Source organism: Branchiostoma lanceolatum, chromosome 3 (genome assembly GCF_035083965.1).
Source record: "Branchiostoma lanceolatum isolate klBraLanc5 chromosome 3, klBraLanc5.hap2, whole genome shotgun sequence".
In the NCBI taxonomy this organism is placed as follows: Eukaryota; Metazoa; Chordata; class Leptocardii; order Amphioxiformes; family Branchiostomatidae; genus Branchiostoma; species Branchiostoma lanceolatum.
The window spans coordinates 21,039,055-21,066,190 of NC_089724.1; the positions used below are offsets into that span (position 1 = coordinate 21,039,055).

A 27,136-nucleotide genomic window follows, 5' to 3' on the forward strand; every position below is an offset into this window, starting at 1 on the left:
AAACAGTATGTAGCAATTTTAAAGAAGATTGTGGCATGTCCAGTTGTAGAAATACACACCAGACTCATATGGACTTTCTTGCCGCCGGTGTTGCTGACACCAGATTGAGAAAATTTCCATCTTCTGCCACCTAGGTTGCTGGAATTGCTCTAATTTGGAGCCAAATTTTGCTCAGGAGAACATTGATTAATTCTACATATTAATGAAAGACACATTAACCCCTCATGCCCTGTGGTGTAGAACGAGTCTCGGTGGGTCCACAAGTCACTCAGCACAAATCACTTATTGATCCTCACAGTGGGCTCACCCACTGCCACCTGATCATGTGTGGGATGATTATAGTTTAGCAGCACAGAATGGGACAACGCTTTCCAAAAATCAATAACAAATTTGCGGAACACTTTCAAACACCAGCTCAATTAAGGGCATCTTCATTTCAATAAGATGGGTACATGCAATGAGAAATAAGCAATGGAAAGAAAAGAAGCAATGAAAGGAACAGGCGAGTATAGGTTTCGACCTTCTATCATGTTGATCTGTTTGGATGGACACTTGATGTGAAATTGGTCCTTACAGGTGTTTTAAAAATCCTATCTGATGGCAGCCACACTTTACATGTCTCTCTATTTTGGTGTGTGCATGTATCTTTGACTTACTAGTACATGTACTAGCTATGGATGGATTGTGTTATTTGGTATGTGGGTGGACAGTTTGGTTTGGGCTACCTAGTGGATTTCTTGGTATTGCACCAGGCCTTCTAGTTTTTGTCTTCTGTTCTGGCCATGATTGGACCCCAGCAATCTGTTTGAAAACTGCAGAGCCTGAGGTATTTTTGTCAGGAACGATGGAAGAGGATAACTAAAAAAAAAGAACAAATGGATTTTCATGAGCATTTTCTGGGGCATGTATGCAGCTTAGATAGAGATGGACATAACTAGACTCTGACTTTAGAATCTACATAACCAGACAGGAAATTTTATAATTCTGGTGTGTTGGTTCCACTACAGAAATTTCAAAGATATCACATATGTAACTTCTAAACACTGCAAATATTTCATGAAGGTATGAGATAATTGAAGTCTTGTTGTTATCTATAGCTCTATAATACACAGGAAATATGAATGCTTTCATGCATCAAATGCCATCAGGTGATAAAATGGTACATTTGGCAGGTCACTTTGCAACATGAACGACCTGAATCGATCATGTTTTCCACGTCGAAACCTCAATAGACATAATGCTTTTGGCTTTCCACTGATGTACATGAAGGTCAATGCACTATGACTCCTTGCATTTTACAGGAGGTCAGCGGTGTTAACTATCCTTCAGGGAGGATCAGGATGCCGCACATGAAAGGAATACAGCCGGGCCAATAAGCCAGTTGACATATGGATGACTCAAAAACAAATGCTGTTGCCCAAGGACACAAAAATGGCTTCACAAGGTCACTGCTTAATGGCTGAACCATAGTATATCAAAAGTATAGCACTACATATCAATATCTAAAATATTTATGTAGTGTGTAAATGAACTTGATACATATGGAATCATGACCACAAAAGGAAAAAGGATATATTGCACTGTGTACATTTTATCAAAGTCTGGGATATTGACATGTACTGATATCAGAAATCAGAACAAGATAAACAAATATTGATAAATGAAAATTGTTTCATTACCCTTTATTAAGCATACACGTTGACAAGTCTCAATCAAGATACTAATAAAATGGATACGACGCCATGTTTCCAGACTTCTGCAGTAATTCAAATACATTCTACATGTTCTAATTGTACTTCAAGGAAAGCTGGCACAAAGTATAGGAGTATTCTTTCATTGGGTAACAAAACTGGTTTGATTTTTTCCTGTCCTGTCATTGAAGAACTAGCAGAATAGACAATCCATAAGTAATACAACTTACAAGTAAGACCACTGTCTACACAATGGCTTCACTACATTAATTCTGTACAGAACACTACAAAGTGCACTGACTTCATTTAAAAAATTACCATATAGAGCTGTTTTCAACCCCCAACTATTTGAGCCCATGAACTCATGAGCATACTTTTATGATATCTTGCCTTATGATTCCCAAAAATTTCCACAAAAAAGTGCCACAAACAGTTCTTACTATACATTGTACCATTTCAACAACAGACAACCACTGCTAAAAGAAGAAGCCCAAAGTCTAGGGATTCTAAATCTAAGGTTGAGGCTGCAAAGAAGTTTGTGTTCAATTCAGTTTAAGACTTGTCTCTGCGTCCCCTGTCATCCCTGTGACTGGACCTGTTTCTATCACTCTTGCCCCTCTCATACTCATCCTCACTGTCAGTATCATGCCTTCTTCTCTTCCTACTGTCATCTTCTAGAGCCTTTGTCCTGTAGTAACCAGGTCCCCTTGTTGACTCTCTGTCCTTCTTGCCCTCTCTGTGGTTCATTTCTCCTCTTTCCCTTCTGTAGCTGTCAGAATGGTGTGTTCTCCTTGACTCTGTGTTGTCGTAGTGTTTCCTCTTTAGCCCATCTTCTCTTCCTTGGTCCCTTTTCCTCTCTGCACGTCTGCATGAATGTTGATCTTCCTCATCTGTTGAGCTGTCATGCCTCTGTCTTTTTCCCTCGCCTCTTCCTTTCCACCTGGCCTCTGATTCCGATTCAGATGATGATTCTGAGGACGAGTCGTGTCTTTTCTTCTTCTCTTTCTTTTTCTTTCTCTTCTTTTTGGATTTCTTTTTCATCTTCTTCTTCTTCTTTGAGCTTTCGTCTTCCTTGTTCAGTGTAGCCCCGGCATCGGTAGGGTCTGTCCGTTTGTGGGTGAACAGCATCATACCATGCTTCTCTGCATCCCTGTCCTCTAGTGTTGCTGTGGACATGGCAGCCCGCGAGGCTCCAAAACCAAGGCCCTTTTCTCTCTCGATGTCTGTAGGGTTCCTCTCTGACTGACCTCTCTTGAACACTTCAGACATTTCTTCCTTCGTTAGCCCAGCTGACGTTTTTTTGATAACCTTGTGTCCGAGAGCAGCCATCATGGCTTCCTCTTCAGCCCTTTTGATGGCCTCTAATTCTGATTTATCTGCCGCTCCACCGGCTTTCTTGTCCTTGGCATACCACGTTAGGTCCTTGCCTTTCTGCCAGCGGCCGACTGGTGCCATGACAGAGTGGCCCAGGTAGTTTTCTCTGTGCTTGTCTGCCTTAACCTCATCCCAGGTGAACTGGTCAGCCCCGCCCCGATTCCCTCCCCGTGATGGATGGAACATTGTTACTGTCACTTTATCCTTCCTTTAACACTTACAATTTCTAAAGTTAACTGATTCTTAGATACAAGAGGATCTGATACTACAAACAGATAGCACTTTTCAACACTCTTCAATCTATTCTGCAAATTCTTTCATAATCTCAAAAGATTGACAGTGTTTTTTCCTCAAGCATTTTCTGCCAATATTTTGTTCAGAGCAAAGAGTTATGCACTGCCGGCTTCTGATGCGGGTTTGAAGTCTGCGTAACCAAGGTTTTTAATATCTTCTTTTGCCATGAGGTTATTTTTCATCCTGCATTCCAGATAATCCTTGGACTCCACTCTGCATTTGGTGTTCTCTCCAAGAGTGTCTCTCAAACACCTCATGTACTTCCTCATGAACTCCTTGCACTCTCCACCGTGATCCAGAGGAAATGACCCCTTCTGAGGAGGAGAGACTTTGAAAGAACGTGCTCCTCCTGGTGATCCAAACGACATTGATGAGTGCAGTTTAGAAGATCTTATCAGCAAACCCTTTTTATCTAACTGAGAGTAAAACTATTCTCCACAAAGTTTCAACAGTCTTACAATTTTACTTAATGTGTCTGATCAGTTGCTGCAGCCAGTCAAGTCCTCTTCACTCTCAGCAGGTAATGCTTCACTCTCCCTTCAGAGCTACGACCTGAAACCCACCTACAGAAAAAAAAAAAAAAAAGTCCCATTACTTCAATGGAGTTTAAATATCAGCAATATACAGATACAGAATACAACACAGGTTCTTTTGGCATATCAAATTTAGCAGTGAAATAGGATCATCATCTGATCTGTTGGCACGACCACATCTACAGGAATTTAGGCCTGTGACTGTTTACTGTAATTGTAAACCATGGACATGAAAACTGCTCTATACCCGTAAACTGCTAGGTGTCTCTTTTTGTCATTGCATGGACATCTGTCCTGGCACTGTGGGGTGTAGCCAAATAACAAAAGTTCTATATGGCTGATTTCAATGGGAACAGGTTTTCTGTGCGTGAAAAATTTGCGCGCGCGTGAAAAATTTGCGGGCGAAAAAATGAATTTCTTAAAATATGTCAGAAAATGTATAGTACAAAATTCTATGGCAGAAAAATGTGACCCAGTGATACAATTTTCCTTCTGTCACCTGAATTTTTTGTTTGAAAACTTTAGATTTCTAGGTCCTTTGGGAATAGATCTCTTGGGAATGGTTGAACTTCTTTAGGCTTGAAACCTGAACATTTGAAGATTTTTGAGAAATACATGGTTAACTTACTTATAATAACTTAAATAAGCTATATCAGGCTTTGTATTGTAAAAGGTAACTACTTGAGGCTTTTCTCCATTCTATTAGCTTAATTTAATCTTTTCTCAAGCAGATTCTTTCACGCGCAAATTTTAAACTTTTTTGTGCATGAAAACTTAACATTTGAAAATCATTTGAAAATCACTTGAAAATTGAAAGAACAAGGTTTTGAACTGTAGGTTGAAACAATAGGATGCTCAATTCCATTGCATGTCATCTCATTTTAACTCTTTGAAGCTTAAAACTCCCAAAAAGGTTTTAAATCCCTTGGGAGTCAGCTTATATATTCCCAAGGGACCATGAATTCAAACCAAAAATTAAGGAAACAGATGCAAAATCATATGGTATGGTAATATTTTTCCAGCTACGGATTTTGTAGCACATACTTTCTGACACATCTTCAGTAACTTTATTTTTTCACGCGCATGCAAATTTCTCACGTGCATATAATCTCAACCCGATTTCACCAGCAAAAATTATAAGAGTTTATTTGGTAAAGATATGTAAAATAATAATGTGCCTACCAAGATACATGTATCTTTTTTTTCCATTTGATGATGGGGAGAAGAAGACGTTAAACCGGATAGTGAGTGACCTGCAGTGGACCCTTCTCTCTGAAAGAAGGAGGAACGCCCGCCTCACCTTATTAATACAGATAGTCTACTGAAACCAGCTCAGGGGCGCACCCGGGGAAGCCACATGCTCAAATTTCAACCACGTTACGCCCGAACAGACTCTTACAAATATTCATACTTCCCCCGCACCATACCCGAGTGGAACGCCCTGCCTGGCGCGGTTGTTACGGCTCCCACCGTTGAGAGTGAGACTTTCCGCGCCAGGCTAGAGGCCTGCCCGCCTTAGCCTGGGACCTCCTCCCTCCTCCCCCCCTACTTTGCCCCTAGCGGGGTTATTTGGGGGTATCCCAAGTTGAAGAGTGAGTGAGTGTGAGTGAAATAGCCACCTGTAAATGCTTTGAAATTCTTTCTAGATAAATGGAGGACAAACTTTCAAAACAGTGCCATAGTACCTGATTATTTGTGGAAAACAAACACTGAGTTACACTCTAATGTTTAGGTTACAAAATTGCTATGTTGTCCAGTTATTTATTCATCCATGACCCCCAAGAGTCTGGCAAGGTGACAAAACCACCACGGACTAGATAGGATAACCCGGGGAGTAAAGAAACCTTGACCTGCTGAAAAAAAATATGTGGGCGTCAGAACATGCAGATAACGTTACAGATGTTCTTTCCTTCACCGTCTTTTTCAAGATCAAATATATAAAAAATCCTACAAACTGGGTTGAAAAAACCTTATAATTTACGTCTTTTCAAATCTAAAAGCCATAGTTTGTAAAGGCTGAATCTATTTGAGAACACGAGAACAAATCATTTCAGGTACGTGCAGCTAAGTGCGTTTTGCACGTGTGATCAGAATAACAAGACAATCAGGCCCACCATTGACACGCAGACTTCCGCTCCTCTATGATCTTCCCTTCCTCTCTAAAGGCCTGCCAGAGAAGCAGCACAGCATGGACCATCGTTGGTAACCAAATCAGACATAAGCCCTTTTACAGAAATCTAAGTTTAGATGAAATAAATATTTAGTTACAACTGAAAAAGAAAATCTCCGCCATTTTGTTAGCTGGAATCTAACATGGATGCACATGATGCTAATAGAGAATTAATAAATGGAAAAAAAACACTTTATCTAGGCTAAATATTACTGACATATCTTAGGATTATAATAATATATAGCAGCTTAAGTGGTTACCAATAAGGTTTATTGATCATTTCAATGAAGTAAAAATGATTCATTTTGAATCCCACCCCTATAATAATAAGCTGTTGGTATTAGCCACTTTCCCAGTGAATGATGGGAAGGCGTAGGACGGTTTACTTCAAAACCTGACAGATAATATCCTTCCCCCAATTTAAACATTAGCAGACGCCACGCTCCAGAAAAAGGTAGAAGGAACATTTTTACCTCAATCTACATTTGTTCACCGTTTGTATGAAACAAAAGTTAAATGTTGTTGAAATTGATGAATTTTGTTGCTTCAAAATTGTGAAACGGGTAGATTATCTAGCCATCAGAGAAAATAGTTCCCGGAGGTAAACACCGCGGAGGCAGAGAGATCAGCTGATTCTTGGCTGTGATGCGGTTTTGTAGGATTTCGCAATTCTGAAGAGAAGAAAAATTTGAGAGACGCATTTTACTTTTCTAAGGTATGTTTCATGATTTCAAGTATATCTACGAACTTAAACATCTCTGCGAGTACAGCTGGAGATCTGAGAATTACAAGCCGTTGAATGTTTAGATCTGTAACAAGAAATGTCGTCTGCTAGTAGGTAAACTGTTTTGGTTTGTGACACTGACAGTTTTGTATTTTCCTAAAGGTTAGGCATCTTATATAAGAGCCAAGATATCTTGGCCTTGACCGTATCAGGGTATCTAAATGATGACAATGTAAGGGACTTTACAGGTCCTACTTTTGCATCCAGACAGTTGCGGTGTCCCAGACCCTAGCCCCTCTTTGTTTTGCTTATGTCAGAAAGTGAGTGTAAACAGCTGACAGCTCAGCTGGGCAGGGTCCGGAAATTTCTCAGCTAGGACAGGCTACGTGGCGCCCAATGCGTTCCCTGCTGGATTTGGCCTTATTTTCATCGTATCCTATTTCTCATGACTGTCATATGACGCAACGGTAGCTGTTGCCAAAGACGCTGCCTTTAGTCAATGTCCTTGTTCTATATGATCTAGTGTACCCCCTATGTCCACTCTTTGGACAAAGAGGCCTAGTCGGTGGTTGGACAAATTGTGGGCGTTGATGATAGTGGGATGGGCACTTTCTTCGTTATTTAAATGAAAATCCGACAATGCATTCTTACACTTATCATGTGCTTTTCAACTACTATAATTTGCTCATCATGGAGAAAATGGACAATGGATGTTTTCCCAAGAGACATGAATGCAATGTTGGGTAAATTATGCAATGATCTCACCAGGTGACAATCGGCTCATCAGGTGACTAATTGTGATTTACCTTAGGGTTTACACCTTGGGTCCCAGGGGTCATGATGCTATCTGGTTAGACCAGTTTGGCAGACTTCCTAATTACAAAGTCACATCAGTTATTGGATTTGTTTGGAAGGAACTATTACAAAGAGGACCTTAAAACCTTATTTCTCTATTTTATGTACCCAAGGACCACTATCATGACTGGGCAAGTTTTCAAATGGCCCTACGAGCATACAGTTTTCGAAGGGCCCTACAAGTATAAGCACACACAAATGAAACATAGTGTGATAAGATAACAAAATATGAAACACATGTGCAGTAAAAGTACATCAGGATACTGTACATGTAAATGTAGAAATGTTTGAGGTGGTTTTATGTTCGCAGTTTTCATGGTAAGCTCTTCACCGCGAAATTAAAACCACCGCAAAGTTTAATTCCCTCCTACTCCCTGTCTGCTATTGTCTCAAACGCGAACGCTCAATTTTCTCCCTACCGCGAAACTAAAACCACACGAACTTAAATGCATTTACAGTGATAGCAAAAAATCTTCATTAATCGTTTGAAGCTTCCCATTTGATATGCATCTGGTTTACCTGTATGAATCCCATGTGAGTATGAGTTTATTCTGATATTGAAATGTAACGCTCTCTAAAATCTGACAGATTTGCTTCCTCAGATACCGCAGGTAACTTAGCAGATATGAGCTCGGAGCAACTAAACAACGTTACCAGCCCATTCTCACAAGATGGCCTGGCGTACAAGAGAGAGGCACCACATAGGTAACATGTCTTCTCTTTCTATACCTTTAGATTCAATTTGTGAACCATTGTTCATCTGTAAAATGTGAACCAATTTAGATACAAAGAATGTTGATGATGTCACAATGTTTCAAACAGTAGTGAGCATAAGAGGTCTAAGCTGAAAGAAAGACGTCTAGTACTTGAACACTATAGTTTTGTCATCTATGCTGGTTAATAAAGATGGTGTGCTTTAAATGTCTTCCCTACAATTGTCTCTCTTTTCTTTTTTGCTGACGCTAGCTGGTATGATTTCACTTCTTCTCTTTCTGGTCATTGGTATGTCTTCTTAAATTCTCTTCATGTCCTTGTACCTTTGCATGTCATATAATCATGACTTATTGTACCCAGTAGCCTAGGTGTAGTAATGCATTTAGTACTTGGTGCCAATTTTGTCCATGAAGAAATATCATTTTCATCACAATTTATGGAAGAGTTTTGACATATAAAATCCTACTAGTAGTTGCAGTTGAATGAGCTTGTTATCAAGTAGCAGGATTTAGAATACATTTTTAATGTAAACACCAAGCCAATATAAGTTGTTGATATCTGTTTCTTCAATGTCAAAAATTCTTTTCAAAGTAGCAGGTTGCAGGTGGATACTTTGAGCCCTTGGTATGAATGGCTAGAATGATAAAAAGCCATAAGAGCCTGAAATTGTCAGAGCGACATAACGCTCTTGCTGTTTAGAATAACCTTTGATGTGGTTCTGTATTGCTATAGAAAAACAAGAATACTACAGGCCGGCCTCCATTCTCAGTCAAAGGCTCTCCCGCGCACTAGCAAAAGTGTCAAACTTCTGAAAACAACTGTATCATCAAACCAAGGAGGTTAAATATGTATATCTAACCTCCTTGATCAAACAAACAGAATCTTAAAGTCACAATGGGACCTTTATATAGACCCCGGCTGTTTGTGTTGCAAACTTTGTTTGTGCAATTGCCAACCTTTGAGATCACAATCCATTTTAAATTAGGTCAACAACCTACAGGATGAGTCTCTTGGACTGTCATGAGTTGGCAAATTATGCAACACAGCAAATTTTAATGGTACACCTTCTCTGAAATTCAGTTCGAAATTTTCAAAATTCAACCCTCTGAGATGACAGTAAGAATCGAAGGCTGACGATAACAGCGCTGACAAGATCACTCAGACAAGTGAGAATGCATTTATCATTTTTTTCCGGCCACCTCTGAGTGTGTTTCTGCAGCGGCCTACGGACTTGTTACTTAGAGAAATTCTAACAGTTTGTTTGATAAAGGTAACGTTACTACATGTAGCTGGCAGAACGGAAAAGGGCCGTATACCTTACCGCGCAAGGTCTATAGTCGTTCTCGTCTGGCAGCGTAGAAAACGCGTTTAGTGGAGAGCAGGATGGTCACTTATGTTCCCGCCAAGAAAAGCCTCGTAAGGCCCAATAGCACCTTGCAGGTCATAAGGTACTAGGTTTAAAATCTCAATCTATGGCCATCTGTGATCCAAGACGGCCAGCGACCATCCGCTACTTTATTGATGGTAAGACAATCTGACTAGGAAGTGCAGCAGATACCCGTCTCGCAAGTCGGGTACCGGTCATCATCTGTAAAAGCGCACACAATGTACCGTGAAAACATCAGCAACTTCGCTCGAAACAAGCCTGACTGCTCGTAAATTAAAGACAATCTCGTGTTCAGCACACTGTGGGATCATTCCCTTGTATGTGCCTTGATATTGCACAAGATTTTGGGAGTTCGGTGGATTGTTCCATTGTGTAGAAGGGGAGGATTGCGAAACAAAGCAGACTGCAGACATGACACTCGTTTGTGACTTAGAGCAAGGTTGGAAAAGTTTGACAGCGCTTTACGCACAATTCATAAACTATGTTTTACGCTAAATTCCGGGTAGCTACTACGCATTATGTAGAATTAAAGTGACCTATAACGCTGTACGCAAAATACACCGATTACGCTCTACGTTGAATTGTCAACGCTTTACATAAAATTAAAACCGCCGATTACGCTCTACGTAAAAGGGCATGCAGGCCCCCATTCAAGGATGCTCCAAGTCAGTGTCGCTAGAATATAAGATGGCAACATATGAACACTGATATGTTATAATGATGTATTCATACATTTATTCATATGTCTTACATGTACATATGACCTTCTGGAAGTCATAAATGGATAATTTGATAATTGTTCCTGATTTTTCAATTTCTTGTGACTGTGTCAGTAATGTACAAGAATTTTAACTCTGCTGTCATCTGCACATCCTGCATCTAAATCTTCTTGTACCTTGTCCATCTTCCCTGTACCTGCTGAAACCCTCCAGAACACATGTTCACAGAGCAAATGCTGAGCTTAACACCTCTCAAAAACACACAACACAATTCTGTGCTGAAGACATTGCTTCTTCATGTTCAGTGAACAGATCATTATCCTCTGACTCTGAGAATACAAAATGACATTATTTGGAGTTAATTTTGAATGTTCTTATTTTTTTGTTTGCATGACATGTATCTATTGTGTTTTAGGCTTGAGAAGCTTAAGACCTTGGACAGTGTCGGTATAAAACCCAGGTAATGGGTGAGAGATGTGTGTGCAATCTTCCCCAACTCCGGTGTTGTGATGTCCAGAGTGCTCTGTTATGTAGTCACGTCCCTGTCCCACTAACCTCCTCCTGTGTGCCAGTAATACTGTGTGCCACTTCTTGCTTGCACAGCTTGCTGCTATTGATGATCAATGGTTTCAACATATTGCTATCATTTATAGATTTTTACAGACTGAGTCACTCACTGTACTCCTTTGTCTCGGACATATGTTTTGCAGCCATAATGAATAGATATTTAGATTGATATCCTCGAGATAACATAAGTGTTTTTACTGATTGATTATTTTGATTCTAATTAATGCATTCTTGCTAGAAAAGCATCTTTTTTAGTCGCTATATGTATATGCTTCAAATGTACGTCGAGTGATTACTTGATTTTTTGCCAGATAAATAATGATAAGGCTGCACCAAGTAATTTTTATGGATGACGTCCTTTGGAGACCCTAAATCTAATGCGAGAGCGCGAAAAAAAAACAAGAAGGGCCGAAAAAAACAAGATGCCTAGAATTTAAATATAATAGTCGACGACACATGTTAGGACACAAATTAAATGAGAGAACACAGTGTAACAACTAACAATTATTTTATTCATCATGAAAACAGCAATAATTTGAATAAATCAGTTGAAATTGAACAGAAGTTGTTGTCCTGTCCTCTTTCTTTCCATATCCCATTGATTTGCGGCACTGTCGTAACTTTTTGGTCATAGTTACAGGAGCGGAATTTCTTGTTTTTTTTTCTGGGAACAGACCAAAATCAATGCGCGCGCGGACGTCATCCATAAAAATTACTTGGTGTAGCCTAATGATGTTTGCTGTGCTTTTCATTGGCAGCTAAATCCATTGTTACAATCATTTTTGGTCTCTTTAACTAAATTGATACATTGATCATGCGCCCAGGCCTACATGTACATGTGTGTTGCCTTCACAATTGTGCGACATGCTAAGCTTTCAATTTTTTTCATGTAAATCGTACCCAAACTCTGAAGTAGTGAAACAATGTAAATGTGAAAACTCACAATCGCACAAATACAATGACAATTGCCCAAGGGCATAACACAACTTGTTTAATTCATTGGCAACATTTTTTCATTGTAATGTTGGAGTTGTGGGCTCAATCAGTAGCTACATGTCATATGACATTATTTTTTCGGTATACTTTGAATTCTTTTTTTGACATTTTTAGGATCCTAAAGTTTCCTTTCTACATACTAGTATAGCCTGGGTGCCATCCTAGCTAGCTCCAATGCTTCTTTTTCACCAACTGTTGGTAAGCAGGGAGTATGAGAGCCATGGTAAACTACTAGTAACAAGAGTGGCACCCAGGCTTTTATACTAGTACCTAACCTTGTTGGTACATATTTTGGTCCTGTATTATGCAAGTTACATCAAAAGACCAATGCTGTTTGCAAGGTTGCTACCAAAAGATATTACTGAGCAGTGTGCAAGTTCAGGGATAATGATATGCAATGATTTTGAGTTGCATTTGTGAGCACCCAAAATGCCCATTGGAAGGAGGAGGTTGATGTTTGAGATAATAGCTGTAAATGACACAAAGGTAGTCACCATTCAGAAAATACATGTACATGTAGGAAGAGGTTTAGATATATTGTCACATATTCATAGAAGAAATGCATAGGAGTTTTCGCCAGACTACTTATATATGCTGATCCCTTCCTTATTAACCTTTGTGTGCTTCACTAGAATTACTATAATTATAAATGATACAAAGGTAGTTGCTATTCAGAAAGTATGAGTGTTGCAAGAATGTTACCAAAGGAAGAGGTTCAGTATAATGTCACATGTTCAAAGGAAAAAATGGTTAAGCACAGGAATTTTTGTCAGACCACCTTTATTTGCTGATCCCTCCCTACACCTGTGTGCTTCACTAGAATAACCAATGAAGATCGTTGTCAGAACTGACTTCAATGTATAAGTTAAGATGTTATAAAAGATTTTTTAAAAATTGAACTGTGTGTGTGTGTTTGTCTGGTGTAGGGTATTTGTGAACAGAAGCCTCAGACTGGACAAGATCAAGTTCTATGGCTTTGACATGGACTACACCCTAGCAGGTGAGAACATTCTTTTCCAGAACTTAAAAACTATCCATAGTCATCTTTAAACCCACCTACATTAACTGAATCTACTTCCTAACCAGGTTTGATATTGGAGAGTTTGTATAGATGTACTGTATCATTGATGCATTGATTCCTGTGGATTATAATCCCACAAACTACTCTAACAGTAACTGTAGATTGGTTATGGATTTATCACAAACAGTGCTACAGGCTTAGTTTTCTTAGGTACACACCCTTGTTATTTTCTCAAAATAACATGAAACATAGCTTTTTACTGACAGGAATTGAAACATTGTATTTTAATACAATACTGTATGAATGAGCATTAATGTAGAATTGTTGTAGGTACAGCTGCAAAACTGCAGACCTTAATCTCCGGTGTTTGTTTTTTTGTTCACCAAAGTGTACAAGTCACCCGAGTACGAGTGCCTGGCCTTTGACGCGGTGGTGAAGAGAATGGTGGATATTGGCTACCCTGAGGTGAGCTCTGCAATACATGTGTGCTTGCAGCTGGAGGAAATGATGTACACCTTTCTATGAACACTTTTCGTCTTATCTCCATATTGGATTGTTACCAGTATTCAAGCTAGCATGTTCATATTAATACTATTGATGAAAGTATAAGAACATGCTAACTTGAATATGGTGACAATCCCATGGCCATACTTAGTCCCTTCCATCAGACTTGGTATGGTATAGAAGATTGGTAATGACACTCTGTCAATAGTATTAAACATGCAGTTGTCTAAAATATTATTTCAGACCTTACAGAAGTCAGTCTGTGTAGTTACTTTAGCACATATAACAATCCCATGGTGTTTTCTTTCAGGAGCTGTTGAAGTTTGAGTATGACCCCAGCTTCGCTGTCCGGGGCTTGTGGTTTGACAGGACTCATGGGAACCTGCTCAAGGCAAGCATAGGCTCATCTGTCCCAGTCAGCAAAATCAATACTGTAATGTAGGATCGATGGGGGGTAAAGATTATCTGTCAAAGGTCAACATATAGTGTATCTGGTGTGTCTTGTTCTTCTGAAGCCTCTTATTTGGTCACAAAATGCCAAGAGGTAAAGTTATACTTTGATAAGTTAAACTCTGTATCTTTATCAATATTATAGCAAGTATAGCCACCCTTTGGCATCACACACCAGCTTCACAGGCACATGGCACAGCCTATATATGGCCTCCGTTGGTCAGTATTGACCATGGTAAAATCCTAATTCACAACAGCTCTACAGCACAGCAGCACCTGGTTATATGACACTGACGACCTACCACACCGAACCTTTGCACATCTAGCAGCAAGCATTGTTTAAAGCTATCTTGTGAGGATGCCCCTAGTGTTCTTGGTGCCAACGAGTTCCACTCTATGATAGTTATAGGGAAAAACAAATTTTAAACACATTAATCCTGGATTGATAACTCTGGTACTTGAAGACATAGCTATTTCTTGTTCTTTTCTGAGTTGGTATTTGATACCTAGTAGTTTCTTAGTCATTTAGCACATCATGCAGAGTCTGGAAATCTTCCTTCTGCCTTGACATCCACTGTAGATCTGTTTAGAAATGTAATTCAGAGCTGGGCTAGAGTTACATTGTGTGTTACAGAGCTGGCTGTACATGCATGTTGAATCTGTGGCCTAAGTGCAAGTAGGATGTCTAGTGTATAGAAATTATAAGACTTAGTACATTTCACTTAACATCAGTCTTTCACTAAATAACAAGATCACCTTGCTGTTCCCTCAGGTGGACCCATATGGCAACATTCTGGTGTGTGTTCATGGATTCCATTTCATGTCAGCGTGAGTACAGATGGCATTGTTCATATCACCTGTACGTGTGTGTGTGTTCCTTTAAGTTGTGTTTATCCTACACTACCTCTGTGAAAAATATTTGCTCAGAGAAAGGGATCAAGATGAACATATACAGTGTCAGCATTTATTAGATATTCTTCTACATTTCTGTTGAAAAGATAATCCAAATATGTCTTTTTCTATCTTAACTCGAAAGATTCTTAGAACATTGCATCTTAAAGGATTCTCATAGATTTCTTAAGAAATTCTATGGTATTCAATAAGTCTTGTCTGTGTTTTGCTATGTATTCTAACTTAGTTTCCCTTTTTGGTCCCATATTCAACCATGAGAGCAGTGCAATAAGAATGAGTTTGAATCATTTATGTACTATAGTTTTTATGTGCATGTACTTAAAATATTGTTATTGCTTGTTATGCTGTCCATGTCAAAATTTCACTGTAATGTCTTGTCTTTGTCAGCAGGGCTAGCCCTTTGTAATAGCCACAGGCTAGTTGGGCAGTCCTGGCTGTATTTGCTGAACAGCCAAACCAATAAATGAATAAATAACTGATTTTGTGGCGTCGTGTGGCGCAAGTGTAGAGCGCGCGGCTGTCAAACAATGGGACCTGGGATCTAATCCCAGGTTGTGCCCAGAGACATGTCCGAACTTGCGCCCGGACTTTGTGCCCTTGGGAAAGGCACTTAACACAGCTTTCCTCACTTCACTCACATACTCATGAGTACCTAGCTCTTCTAGGGTTAGGGACGTCCCTCGGATAGGACGTTAAATGGAGGTCCCGTGTTTGAGGAGAGTCACACCTTGAGCACGTAAAAAAACTCACCACATCTTTCGAAAAAGAGCAGGGGCATGCCCCGGTGTGAATGGACCCAAAACATTCCGGCCTAAATGGGGTAGGGAATTTCCCGAGCAGCCTTTGTAACCCCTGCTTCTCCTAATGGGTCAGTGAAGTCAATACTTGTCTCGAGCATTGATATTTCTAACCTAGGGTGAAGAAATGCTGCAACAGTAACAATTGAGCCGCCTTTCTTCGTAAATCGATGGCAACATCAGGCTCTTACGAATTGATTAAAAAATAAAATAAGATAAATAAATGAATAAATAAATAGTGATGAGTTATAATATAATGATCCATGTTGATCTTGGCCTGCCATGGCTGAACAGTGCAGAGATCAGTGAGCTGTACCCCAACAAGTTCATCCAAGCCCAGCCCAATGACGACAGGATCTTTGTACTCAACACCTTATTCAACCTGCCTGAGACCTACCTCGTGGCCTGCCTGATAGACTACCTGACCAATGCTCCTGGACATGTCATGTAAGTATGCCAAAGCAATCAAAACACTTGTTGTACCCTACTACATGTAGAATTAGTAGAGCGTTGCTGCCAAATTGGAGTCTTGAGAGCAAGAGTCAAGAACACATTGGATATTAGATGTGTAGGTTGACTATACTGTGTCCGTTACTTCCCATCCAGGGAGAAGACAGGAGTGCGGATCGGGGATGTGTTCATGTCATACATGGGTATTCACAATGATGTCAGAGCAGCTGTGGACTGGGTACACATGAAGGTGAGAAACAGTCAAGGCACACAGATAATGGGGTGAGAAACAGTCAAGGCACACAGATAATGGGGCAAGTGAGAAACAGTCAAGGCACACAGATAATGGGGCAAGAAGAACAACATGAATGCAGACAAAGGGAGATCAACAACTAGTTTTTCAGTACCTTGGATAGATTGAATGTACATGAATTATGGCAATATCAATCCTTACGTCTTTTAGATTCTTTTATACATGTTTGTGAATGCTTTAAATCTGGACAATAGTAGTGGTGTGTGTGGTGTGAACAAAGTTTTTCAATGTTGTGTTCCTTTGGAATAGGACTAAAGATTATATTACCCATGTCTACATGAGTGTGTTGGACAATTTCTTACCTTCCAGTGTGAAACAGTAAGTTTTCTTGTGTGTTTCCAGGGTTCCATGAAGCAGGAGACGGTTGACAACATGGACAAGTATGTCGTCAAGGAACCCAAGATTCCCATGCTGCTCCACAGGTCAGAGGTTAAGTCCTGCAGGTTTAGGGACATAAGTGCTGATTTAGATTGATTTTGTTTTGAAAAGGAAGGAAATCAGTATTTCTATAATCACCTAATTCTGGAATTAATCTAGTAATTTTTTTCTGTCAATGTACAGTTGTCTTAAACTCTATTCAATCAGTGTCTATATTATAAAAAATTTTAAAGCTGGAAAAATGCATCGTCACGAAGCAGACATTGTGCCTCCTCTGATTTAATTTTCTGTGGATTAGTTTGCGTAGGAAAATGTTTTTAGCTTTATGATGTTATTTTCTGTCCGACTGTACCTGTACATCGTTTTCTTTGTTGCAGAATGCGTGAAGCCGGTGCTAAAGTGTTCCTTGTAACAAACAGTGACTACTGGTACACAGAGGTGAGTACCAGCCAATGTTCAGTTTGGCATTATCTCTCCTGGAAATTCACTGGAATTGTTTCTTGCTTTATTTCTCTGTTATGTTTGGTAAAAAATGTGAACAATCATCAGGACTATATACCCATGTTTTTTCTTGAAGTGTCCTTCATGATCCTTTCTGGTCTGGCCCTTATGACTGGATAAACCTGCATGACGTGTTCCTTTTGTCCCAACGTAAGATGCTTTGACCCCCTTGTGTAATGAGCAGACACTGACTTGCACTTGATGTAGTATGATACACTACTTAAACAGCATGTGCGCCCTACAAGGCCTAACTCCCATTATCCATACAGGACTGTGCTGGTGCTGGTGAACCAGTCACTGCTGACTAGTACTTACTACCTCCACTTGTTGCTATGGGTGTTGTATGACAACCAAGCTATGGGTAACAATACGGTGCCGGGACTGTACGACAGAATTTTAGTCATGATTATTGTTTCGTATTGGAAAGATTTTATAACCTGCAGTGGAGAAAGAGATGTTCTGTTTTGTGTTAAGGAGTAGACTGCCATGTTCTGTTCAGTCTCTGCACTAATCTAGGACTTCAGTTGTAAAATTGCAAAAGCAAAGCATTAGGTTTGTAGAAGACAAAGTGATAAAAAATGAACTTCTAAGAGTGTGAAATGCTTTTTCTTACAAAGGAATGAAAAAAATCAGTTGTAAACAACTTATAAAGTCAGAATTATACCATATTCTGCAACACTTATTTTTTGGCTTTGTTTAAGATCAAAAACTGTAAGATGTACAAAACTTTTTAGGCATGGCAGGGACTCTCTTAAAGTTTGTTTTTTGTTGGTGTTGTTGTCTTTTATGATTTTTTTCTCCAACTGAATTCAAGAACACTTAGTATGACCCTTCTTTTTTGCAGAAAGTCATGACGTACCTGTTTGACTTCCCACATGGCCCAACGGTAAGAGAAGTTGTCACTCTTCTTTTGTCATACTTGACCAACCTTCTTTCTTTGTAAATCTTATGTCTGCTTTCTTTTGTCCATCCCGTCCTGCATGAAATCTTCTTATAAGACCTTATTAATTCAATCATGAGCAGGTTCCGGATTGTATGATCTGTTTGGTAAAATATCATATTATATCTGCCTCAATATTATGTATACTGCATGTTTCAGAATGTGCAATACTTGTAACATTTGTAAAAGGTGCCTGCGTTTAAAAAAATTGTGTGTTCTCAAGGGATAACTACAATAGAGTAAACAACCACTTTGTCATGTCTCTTTGTTAGCGAGATTCCTCAGCTGTATGTGATGTTACATGTTTATGTTGTCATGTTAACATTGCAGATAGAATATTTGTACCCGCTAAACCTGGGGTGTCTGTTTGCGTAAACATTATACTAATATATCAACTTATTAAATGAAGGACAGCATGGTATAAATCCTGTGGCAATTGTAGCTGTAGCACAGGGTATAACCCAGAACTACCTGATGTATTTGTAAGCAGTGAGAGACCTTCTTTAGGGCAGGTGGCTGAAGACTCATCGCAGAAAATATTAAAAGCCACCAGTCCCTCTTCTGTGGGCTTTTAGTCATTCTGTCCCATTGATTCTTGCACACTTTTCCAGGATTCTAATGGATACATTCCAAATAATGGGCCCACCATCAAGCCAACGGGAAAGATGAAGGTTTGATGCTGCCCTGTTATGGTTCCCCCAAAATAACGTGTTGACACAAACTTTTTATTTCTATTCCCATTTTTTTTTTAATGCACAACATTTAACTGTTCAACAGATAGGTATTGTACTAATGCTACATCATGATTTTTTTTTACACAACTTTGTACATGTAGAAACTGCACAATTATTGTACATGATGTAATATACGGTACTTCCCATTTTGACAGAAAAAAAGGTTATTTATGCATGTTAGTCGTTCATATGTCTTTTTTCCAGCCCTGCTTGTACAATATACGTTAAACCCAAACTTCAGACAGGTACATAAGAGACAACAAAAACCGCTACAAAGGCCAGATGTGCTTGTGCTACAGCTGGAAAACACTAACAGCTTATTATTTGTGAAATTGGAACTATCTGTTAGCATTTGTAAATAATTTCTTTCAGAAAGACTGTAGAAAAGTAACATGGAAAACTGATCTTGTGAATAGATGTCAGGTAAACCGCTTTGCCTATCCAGTGTCAAGAGCTGAACAAGCTTTGAACATGAATTGCATCTGTGACGCTGTTCAGAGACTGCATTAACCATTTGTATCTAAGTCCCAAGTGCAAGGGCTCCATCATTGTATGACATTAACTTCTAATCTTTTGAAAACATTCTAAGGTAGCTGAATGTCACGTTTGCTTTTAGAATGTTTTGAATTTTTCTTTACTTATCTACCTATTGGAGAAAGGTAGCATCTGGGACCAGACTGTTCCTTAATTTTGTTTCTTGTTTTCAATTGTTCGAGAGGATCTGTCTGCATGGCCATCCTCACCCCATAGCAGCTGGATGTTTAGAGGACAAACCCGGAAGGATTGTGCAGATCCAGTTGTGTGAAAATGTGTTTTAGGTCCAATAATTGACACAATTCTTATTCTTCTGTCCTATATGTTCTCTGGGCAAAAATAGTTGTTTTCAGTCCTTCTGGTACAATTTTCACACACATGTATACTTGACAATCCTTCCTGGTCCATCCACAGTACTAAATGCTGGACATGGAGCCATGTATTGACCCAAATTTCACGACATGCCAAGATGGTGTAGAAATAGCATCTCACATCAAACCTGCTCTTCATAAGGTATGCTGGACTGCTCAATAATGTATGCTGTTCTTTTGACTAGAATGATGCCCCCTGGAGGCCCTGGAAGAGCTACTTTGATGCTATCATTGTGGATGCCAGGAAGCCACTGTTCTTTGGGGAGGGCACACCTCTCAGGAAGGTGGACTGCGTAAGTCTCATGGGACAAAATTAGATGCAATCTTACTATCTTAGGTAGAACGCAGTATTCTAACAACCTCTTTTGTGTATACCGGTTAGCCTTGAAAGTGCTTATTGTTGATGAAGTCTTGACTGCTTAAATAGCCTTGGTGAACAGCTTCTTTGTCATCTTCAAATTTACAAATGTCACCAAGTCATCGACTTTTGTAGCTCAGAAATTGCTAGGTTTTTATCAATGTTTAGTATAAGTTACCGCTTGCAAGTGCTTAGTTTATATCAGCGTTACTACTGACTGATTTATATAATTACAGATTCAGCCTACTCAGTTTGTCCCACTGCTTGTGCCCCACAGGAGACAGGGAAGCTGGCGTTGGGGAGTTACATCGGCCAGATGCAGCCCAACACGGTGTACTGTGGAGGGAACTCGGAGCTGCTGTCAGAGATCATGGGGGCTAAGGGGAAGGACGTGCTATATGTCGGAGACCACATCTTCGGAGACATCCTGAAGTCCAAGAAGTCCCATGGCTGGAGAACATTCCTGGTGGTTCCTGAGCTGGCACAGGAGCTGCATGTGTGGACGGACAAGCAGGGTCAGTCATGAAGGCACTGTGTAGCCGCCTTGTGGACAAACAAGCCATTGAAAGTAGATTAAGGCTCTGAAATTGAATTGAATTGAATGTTGCCTGAAACACTGGAAGATGGCAACCAGAAAAGTCAGCTCTTCAGGGTCTAGGGGATTTTGAATGGTCATTGTGAAACTGCCATCCTGCCTTCTACCTTGTCTTCCCTGAAACAGTTGTAACGCTATGTAGCTGATACTTTTCCATTTTTTGTGATCAGCAATGCCTTAACCATCTCGTAATGAAGAGGTGATAGACAATTCTGTCCATTGTTTGAATGAAGTGACTTCCTTGTGTGTAATGTTGTTTGTTTCTTCACCAGACCTTTTCAGTAGACTGCAGAACTTTGACAAGCTGCTAGCAGACGTGTACAGGGAGCTGGACTCCAGACACAAGGAGATCCCCGATATCAGCAGTCTACAGAAGGCCATTAAGGTAATTCTCATCAGCAAGCTTTGTTTTTGGAGAATATTTTTTGGGGAGAATAATTGTATCAAGTTATACATTACAGGTGATGTTCCTGAACTTCCCGCAACAGATATTTAGTGGAGAAAAGAGAAATTGTGTATTTTATGATAAAATTTGGTAGCAGATGTGTCAACATACTGCAGCTCTACTGTATCAGTATTGCATCATATTTCATGTATATTGTTCTCACGTGTCTCCCGACATTCTGTTCTAGCAAGTGACTCATGAGATGGACATGTCCTATGGCATGATGGGAAGCCTGTTCAGAAGCGGGTCACGGCAGACATACTTTGCCAGCCAGGTCATTCGCTTTGCGGACCTGTACGCCACTTCCTTCATCAACCTCATGCACTACCCCTTCAGCTACTTCTTCAGGGCACCTCACGTCCTGGTAAGGCACCAGACAGCTGGCTTATCACATCTCTGTCAATACAAGAAGACATTCTGACATGTGTATTCATACCAGATACTGTGCTCATATTCTATATCTACTTAGCATACATTTAAAATGTAGGTGATGTACATTTGCCCCATTGCTTGGACATACATCAGAAACAACAACAATAAACAAATACAACTGGTCCAGCTTTTTGTCATATGTGAGGAATCAAAAGTTTGTTCCCAAAAGATTGAAAGAATACAGAGAAACCATTTGATACCATTTTGTACTGTAAATGCCAGGTGAGAAAGTTGACACCTATTTCTAATTTTCATGTTGTCTTGACTGTCTCTTGTCCTAACAGATGCCTCATGAGTCTACAGTGTCCCACAGCACCAGGTTTGAACCAGAGAGCCCCATGGCTACCAGAGCACGGGCCTGGTCAGTGGACCCGGATACACCAGGTACCAGGGGGCCTGTGTCTCAAAGTGCCACCATTGCCTGTGTAGATGGTGAGGAAATACACTCCTTCACATCTGTGTTGTTTATATGTTAGCATAACGGTTCAATCAGATAACAGAAAGATTACAGCAGACTTCGTTGTGTAGTGACATTGAAACAGATTCTATGTACATTCCTGTCTTATTGAAACTAAGTTGTTGAAATGTCTGTATTGTGAGTTGCTCTGCTACAGTGTGTGCTAGTAAGAAGAAAGTTGTAACCCATCCACAAGAATTTGAAACATCATTCCGTGCCACTAACTTATAGTTATACCCGCAGAGATCCTGTTGTAACCAATACAGCAGTGTTCTGTGTATTGTGAATGACATGCACAAAAATGGCCTCTTCTTATCTATAGAAATGGAAGAGTCAACAGACACACCGTCAAGCCCACATATTCTGCGAAGACGCACGACTTGGACTGATGGTCTGATTTATCGTGTACCCCTTTGATTTCACAGTGTTTTTGCCTTAGTTCTATTTTTCTTCTTCTCAACAGCATTCCATGGTTTCAAACCTACAGAGGCTTTCAATAATATCTTAACATCTTGTTAAGATCCTGTCATGGATATTTTCATGAAAACCATTCTAACATATCTTGTGTGAGGTAGACCTTTCTCAAGCAGTAACTGTCTCTCTGCCGTGGGTGCATCCATGCACCAGAGTTGTAGTGATTACAGCAGAAGTTAGTTTGGAGAGGGTTAACAAGGTGGCCTGTCTTGCTTTTCCAACTGAAGCACTGGTGCATGTATTGTTCCTTCAACTTTTACATTTCACCATATTTTCTCTTGGAACATGATCTCTCTGTCAGGGTTAAGGACATAACGTGTGTTACCTATAACAGTTGGGGTGACTAAAGTTGAACTTTTTTTAATATCAAAAGTCCCCAATTTGGTACATGTACGACGAAAATTAGCTGTAACAAAAATAATGTTACTGTTGTCCATCTTAAAATAGAATACATGTACATATCTAATTCATGTTTGTGAGATGAACCGACTTACATAAGACATGAGGTAAAGCCTGCATACATGTCAGGTTGTGTCTCTCTGAAAGTTATAGTTACAGGCTTCTATTGTATCAGAGCCTCCTGCATCTTTTAATGTGAACTACGTGTAGTTTTTTTTTCCATCAGGACTCTCTATTTTACACATTGAGACTTTTCCCTGTGTATTTTTACAGGACTCAAAATCCGGCCCATGCTACCCCGGCAGATCACTCATACTCATGATGAAGATGATGATTCTGAAGAGTCTCTACAGTCAGAGGAAGACAGCATGCCCTCTACATCTGTGGATGCAACACAAATAGCAGAGAAGTGAAGAAAGACATTCTCGAAGCTACAGAATCGATGTACATGTATTTTGCTCTGTAATGCAAAGGTCTGCATATAGTGATACACAAGACTGGATGGTGACTAAGCCTAAGGTGTAAGCTACAGCTCTCTGGAATTGGTTATAGTAAATGCTGAACTGCACATGTATACATACAAAATGTCTACTTACAAGTGATGAGTGAATAATGTCAATTTTGATACCATGTCTCTGCAGCAATGGCTGGTGTACAGAGCCACTGTTGCAGTTAAAGAAAGTGGCATGTCTCCATGATAGCATGGCAGCAACTGGAAGAAAGAACATGATCATTTTGTACTAGACTACAGCATGGAAAATGTTGTATACCTTTGATTGATTTGTCTTCCACAATGTTTGTTCACACTAACATTATTCTGAAGTGTCTACAGAAATGAAAAGTAATGGTTGACTGGACAAGGTGGAAAGTGTGTTTTGTGTGTGTTGTATATACTACATACAACTGTTCAGGCAGGCACAGCACTGTGCTATATCAGTAGAAGGTGTAGGCAATTTATGTGTATATAAAGAAGATACAGTTAACCTTTAGTGACATTCCAGAAGCTTAGCCTTGTTATGGTTGGAGTTTATGTAGAATCAAATGTAATACATACTTTACAAGATGACTCCTAAATGGATTGGGTGCTTTTGGAGCTAAGCTAGGCTGGAATACTAACTACATTACAATAATATGTTCCTTTGATGATGAAACTTTTCTAAATATGGTTTGTTAAAATTGTATCATTTGATTTAAGTTGTATCAGCTGTTGGCTGCCCCAATGTTCCTCAGGTCAATAGTCTCTGAGTCGGCCTTTCTGTGTCTGATGCCCTCACATGATGAGAGAACTGCAGACATTTTTAACTTTCACCACCTTGAATGTTTCACCAGTTAATGGAAGGTTCTCCGGTTCTAAGACCTGTGTTTATTATTGACGACTTCCTCATAGATAAGGAGTATGTATTTTAAGTGTTTCTGCAATCAGCATTGGTGGCTTAACAGTGGCTGCAGATAGTAACGCCAACAAGTGTATCTGAAAGCATGAGGAAGGGTACTTTGATTTGTACATGAAGAATGCTTTATGCAAGAAGTCAAACGTGTAATATTATAAGCCCATCACTCTCAGTGTAGCCCATTCATTTACCTCTACAAATCACCTTTTGATGCAGATTAGTACAATGAAGTAAATGGCCTCAGCTTCCTTGATTTAACTCTTAATATTTGCTTTAATGTAAGAAAAATACTGTCAATGACTGCAGATAGTTCTTACAAATACTAATGAAATCTTGGTACACAAGTATGCAGTACCAGGATGATTATGTTTGGTTTCACATGTTACTTACAGTGAAGATGTTAATATATACGATGTACCATCATCAGGTTGCACAGAATGCCTACATTGTAATTTTGTAATTGTTTTTGTCCTGGAATGGTGAACATTAATATGTTGATGGTGAAGAGACTACTCCAGGACTTGTGTATAATTGACGACTTCTTTGTAGATAAGGAGTATTTTATGTTTCTATAGATAATATGTTAGTATGTAAGTGAAGAAATTCCAGTTATAGCAATAATTGTTACAATGTAGAATGACTCTGCAAAGTAGAGTAAGTTATAAGCTACACAGTATATATAATGTACTTATGTTTATAAACCACCGTTTCCATGTTACTATTCATATAACATGTTCCTAGCTGAGTGTGGTTAATCTGAGTAATAGTGCATTCGTATGACTGACTTAGTTGTACCTAAAGATGGTTTGACATTGTCACATTTTCTCCTCTAAAGGTTACTCACTTAGGATGTGACATTTATTTGATCAGTCAGCCATGTGGAATGTACCAAGATGACCACAAGAACAAAATGTGAAGGGAAAACATGTAATGCATTAACCTAACAGTGGTTTACACTTGTGATGATGAGATCATAACTTTTATAAAAGGATTAATGATGAGGATTTTAGCTACATCTATTTATCGCTAATTCTGGCTATAGCCATTTGTGTGCTATTTTAGAGGATATCTAATTGTTTATTTTCACCAACAAGTATGTAAAAATGTTTTATTATTTGTTTACAAAAGTCAATAGCACATCTTATATTCTAGATAGATATATTTTGTAATGATTTGAAAAATGTTTATGTCCACCTATCAAAAATATTGTGTGTGAAAGACTGTTTTCATCCCTCATGTAAGTCAGCCTTTTTCTGTACTTGCTGGACTCTAAATGCAGCTTACTACATGAAGTATGTTTGGTTCAGTCCCAAACTGAGTGAGACTTGGTCTGTGTGACACAAAGTCTCACTCTCACTCACTAGGGCTGAATGGAGCCCTTCCTCGGCTGATCAGTGGGCAGCTAGAAGTGTGATTTAGTCAGGCTAAGTGAGACTCGGTACTCAGTCTGAATGATTCTATGTACTATATTATCATATTATCAAGTTTTCAATCTCTGCAACCATGTTATTTTAGTTATACTTTGTATCTCTACTTAATGGTGGGATTTTGTGTACAAGACCTTGTACAATTGTGCTTTTCTCAGCTGGTTTTAAGTTGCAAAGCTGTATCAGATGGAAAGGGTGCTAACTTTGATTAAAGGTACAAGTACACATAAATGCATTTGATTAGTTATTGTGTCAATGTGCATTTACATTTTGTACTCAATAGCTATTAAATCTAAACAAATCCTCAGGATGACCTAAACTTGATGCGAGCTTGCAAGGTGGCCTAAATCATAGGCTTGACCACTGAAGATTATATTTTCTATTTCCACAAACTTTGATCAAAGGTGTAAGAACAAGTACACATAAATGCATTTGATTAGTTATTGTGTCAATGTGCATTTATATTTTGTAAGCGATAGCTATTAAATAGTGCCAAGCTGACTAAACAAATCCTCAAGATGACCCAAAATTGATGCGAGCTTGCAAGGTGGCCTAAATCATAGGGTTGACCTTTGAACATTACCGGAGGGCAGCTGGCAAGAAAAGCAGCACTCACACTGATAAACACCCTTCATCAGTTTGTAGTCGACTGAACAGCAATGACAAAGTGCCACCTAGCAGGATATTGAAGCATGACAGGTGAACCCACTTGAATCATGTGATCAGCACAGTGGTCAGTTCTAATCAACTTTCGGTGCGTCGAGACATTGTGTTTTGACTTGAGCCACATAAATAACAGACAAATACACACTAAATCTAACTCAGGAACCATTTTATCACTAGTTCATCTGTGTTGGCCTAACGTTATAGAAAAGGTTTTAACTTTACCCTAACGCAATAATTAGGACCCACCAAATTTTCGGCAAGTCCTCTGGCTCTCTTCAGGAGAACCAGGACCTTGATCCAGTGGCCACGTCACAAAGTTATCGCATTTCTTGTGCTAAGAGTTAAATTCTTTTCCATGATGGAACAATCTCTATTAAGATTGGCAGTTCCAGCCAAAGCTTATTTCTGAAATAGGCAAGGCTTCTTATATCTTTAAGGTTATCTTTATCAAACCCTGTTCTTTGAATTCTGGCAATGAAACCAGCCTTGACACCCACTTACTGGGAAGAATGAGTGGACTTCTATGTACAAAGCCAAGTAGTGATGAAGAGCCACCTAGCAGG

General features: G+C 39.4%; 2 protein-coding genes across 10 annotated transcripts; one reads left to right on the plus strand and one right to left on the minus strand.

Moving 5' to 3' along the window:
• Positions 1-1,653: 1,653 nt before the first annotated feature.
• LOC136430978 (multiple myeloma tumor-associated protein 2 homolog) lies at positions 1,654-3,459 on the minus strand. The gene has a single exon (XM_066422128.1). The coding sequence runs from the start codon at positions 3,249-3,251 to the stop codon at positions 2,244-2,246; it is 1,008 nt and encodes a 335-aa protein (XP_066278225.1). The 5' UTR covers positions 3,252-3,459; the 3' UTR covers positions 1,654-2,243.
• A 3,038-nt stretch (positions 3,460-6,497) lies between these two features.
• Positions 6,498-26,138, plus strand: LOC136430976 (cytosolic purine 5'-nucleotidase-like). 9 transcript variants are annotated; one of them, XM_066422121.1, is made up of 21 exons: positions 6,498-6,516; positions 8,244-8,346; positions 10,877-10,921; positions 12,951-13,024; positions 13,434-13,510; positions 13,860-13,940; positions 14,772-14,827; positions 16,003-16,155; positions 16,315-16,408; positions 16,814-16,893; positions 17,227-17,287; positions 18,195-18,236; positions 18,902-18,961; positions 19,397-19,447; positions 20,115-20,222; positions 20,565-20,802; positions 21,155-21,267; positions 21,515-21,691; positions 22,044-22,191; positions 22,539-22,607; positions 23,363-26,138. In XM_066422121.1, the coding sequence occupies exons 2-21, from the start codon at positions 8,267-8,269 to the stop codon at positions 23,500-23,502; spliced, it is 1,947 nt and encodes a 648-aa protein (XP_066278218.1). In that variant the 5' UTR covers positions 6,498-6,516; positions 8,244-8,266; the 3' UTR covers positions 23,503-26,138. The 9 variants fall into 9 exon arrangements, with proteins under 9 accessions (XP_066278218.1, XP_066278216.1, XP_066278219.1 ...); XM_066422119.1 differs by lacking the exon at positions 6,498-6,516 and adding an exon at positions 6,673-6,777; XM_066422120.1 differs by lacking the exon at positions 6,498-6,516 and adding an exon at positions 6,674-6,777 and having other exon boundaries at positions 8,230-8,346.
• The last annotated feature ends 998 nt before the right edge of the window (positions 26,139-27,136 follow it).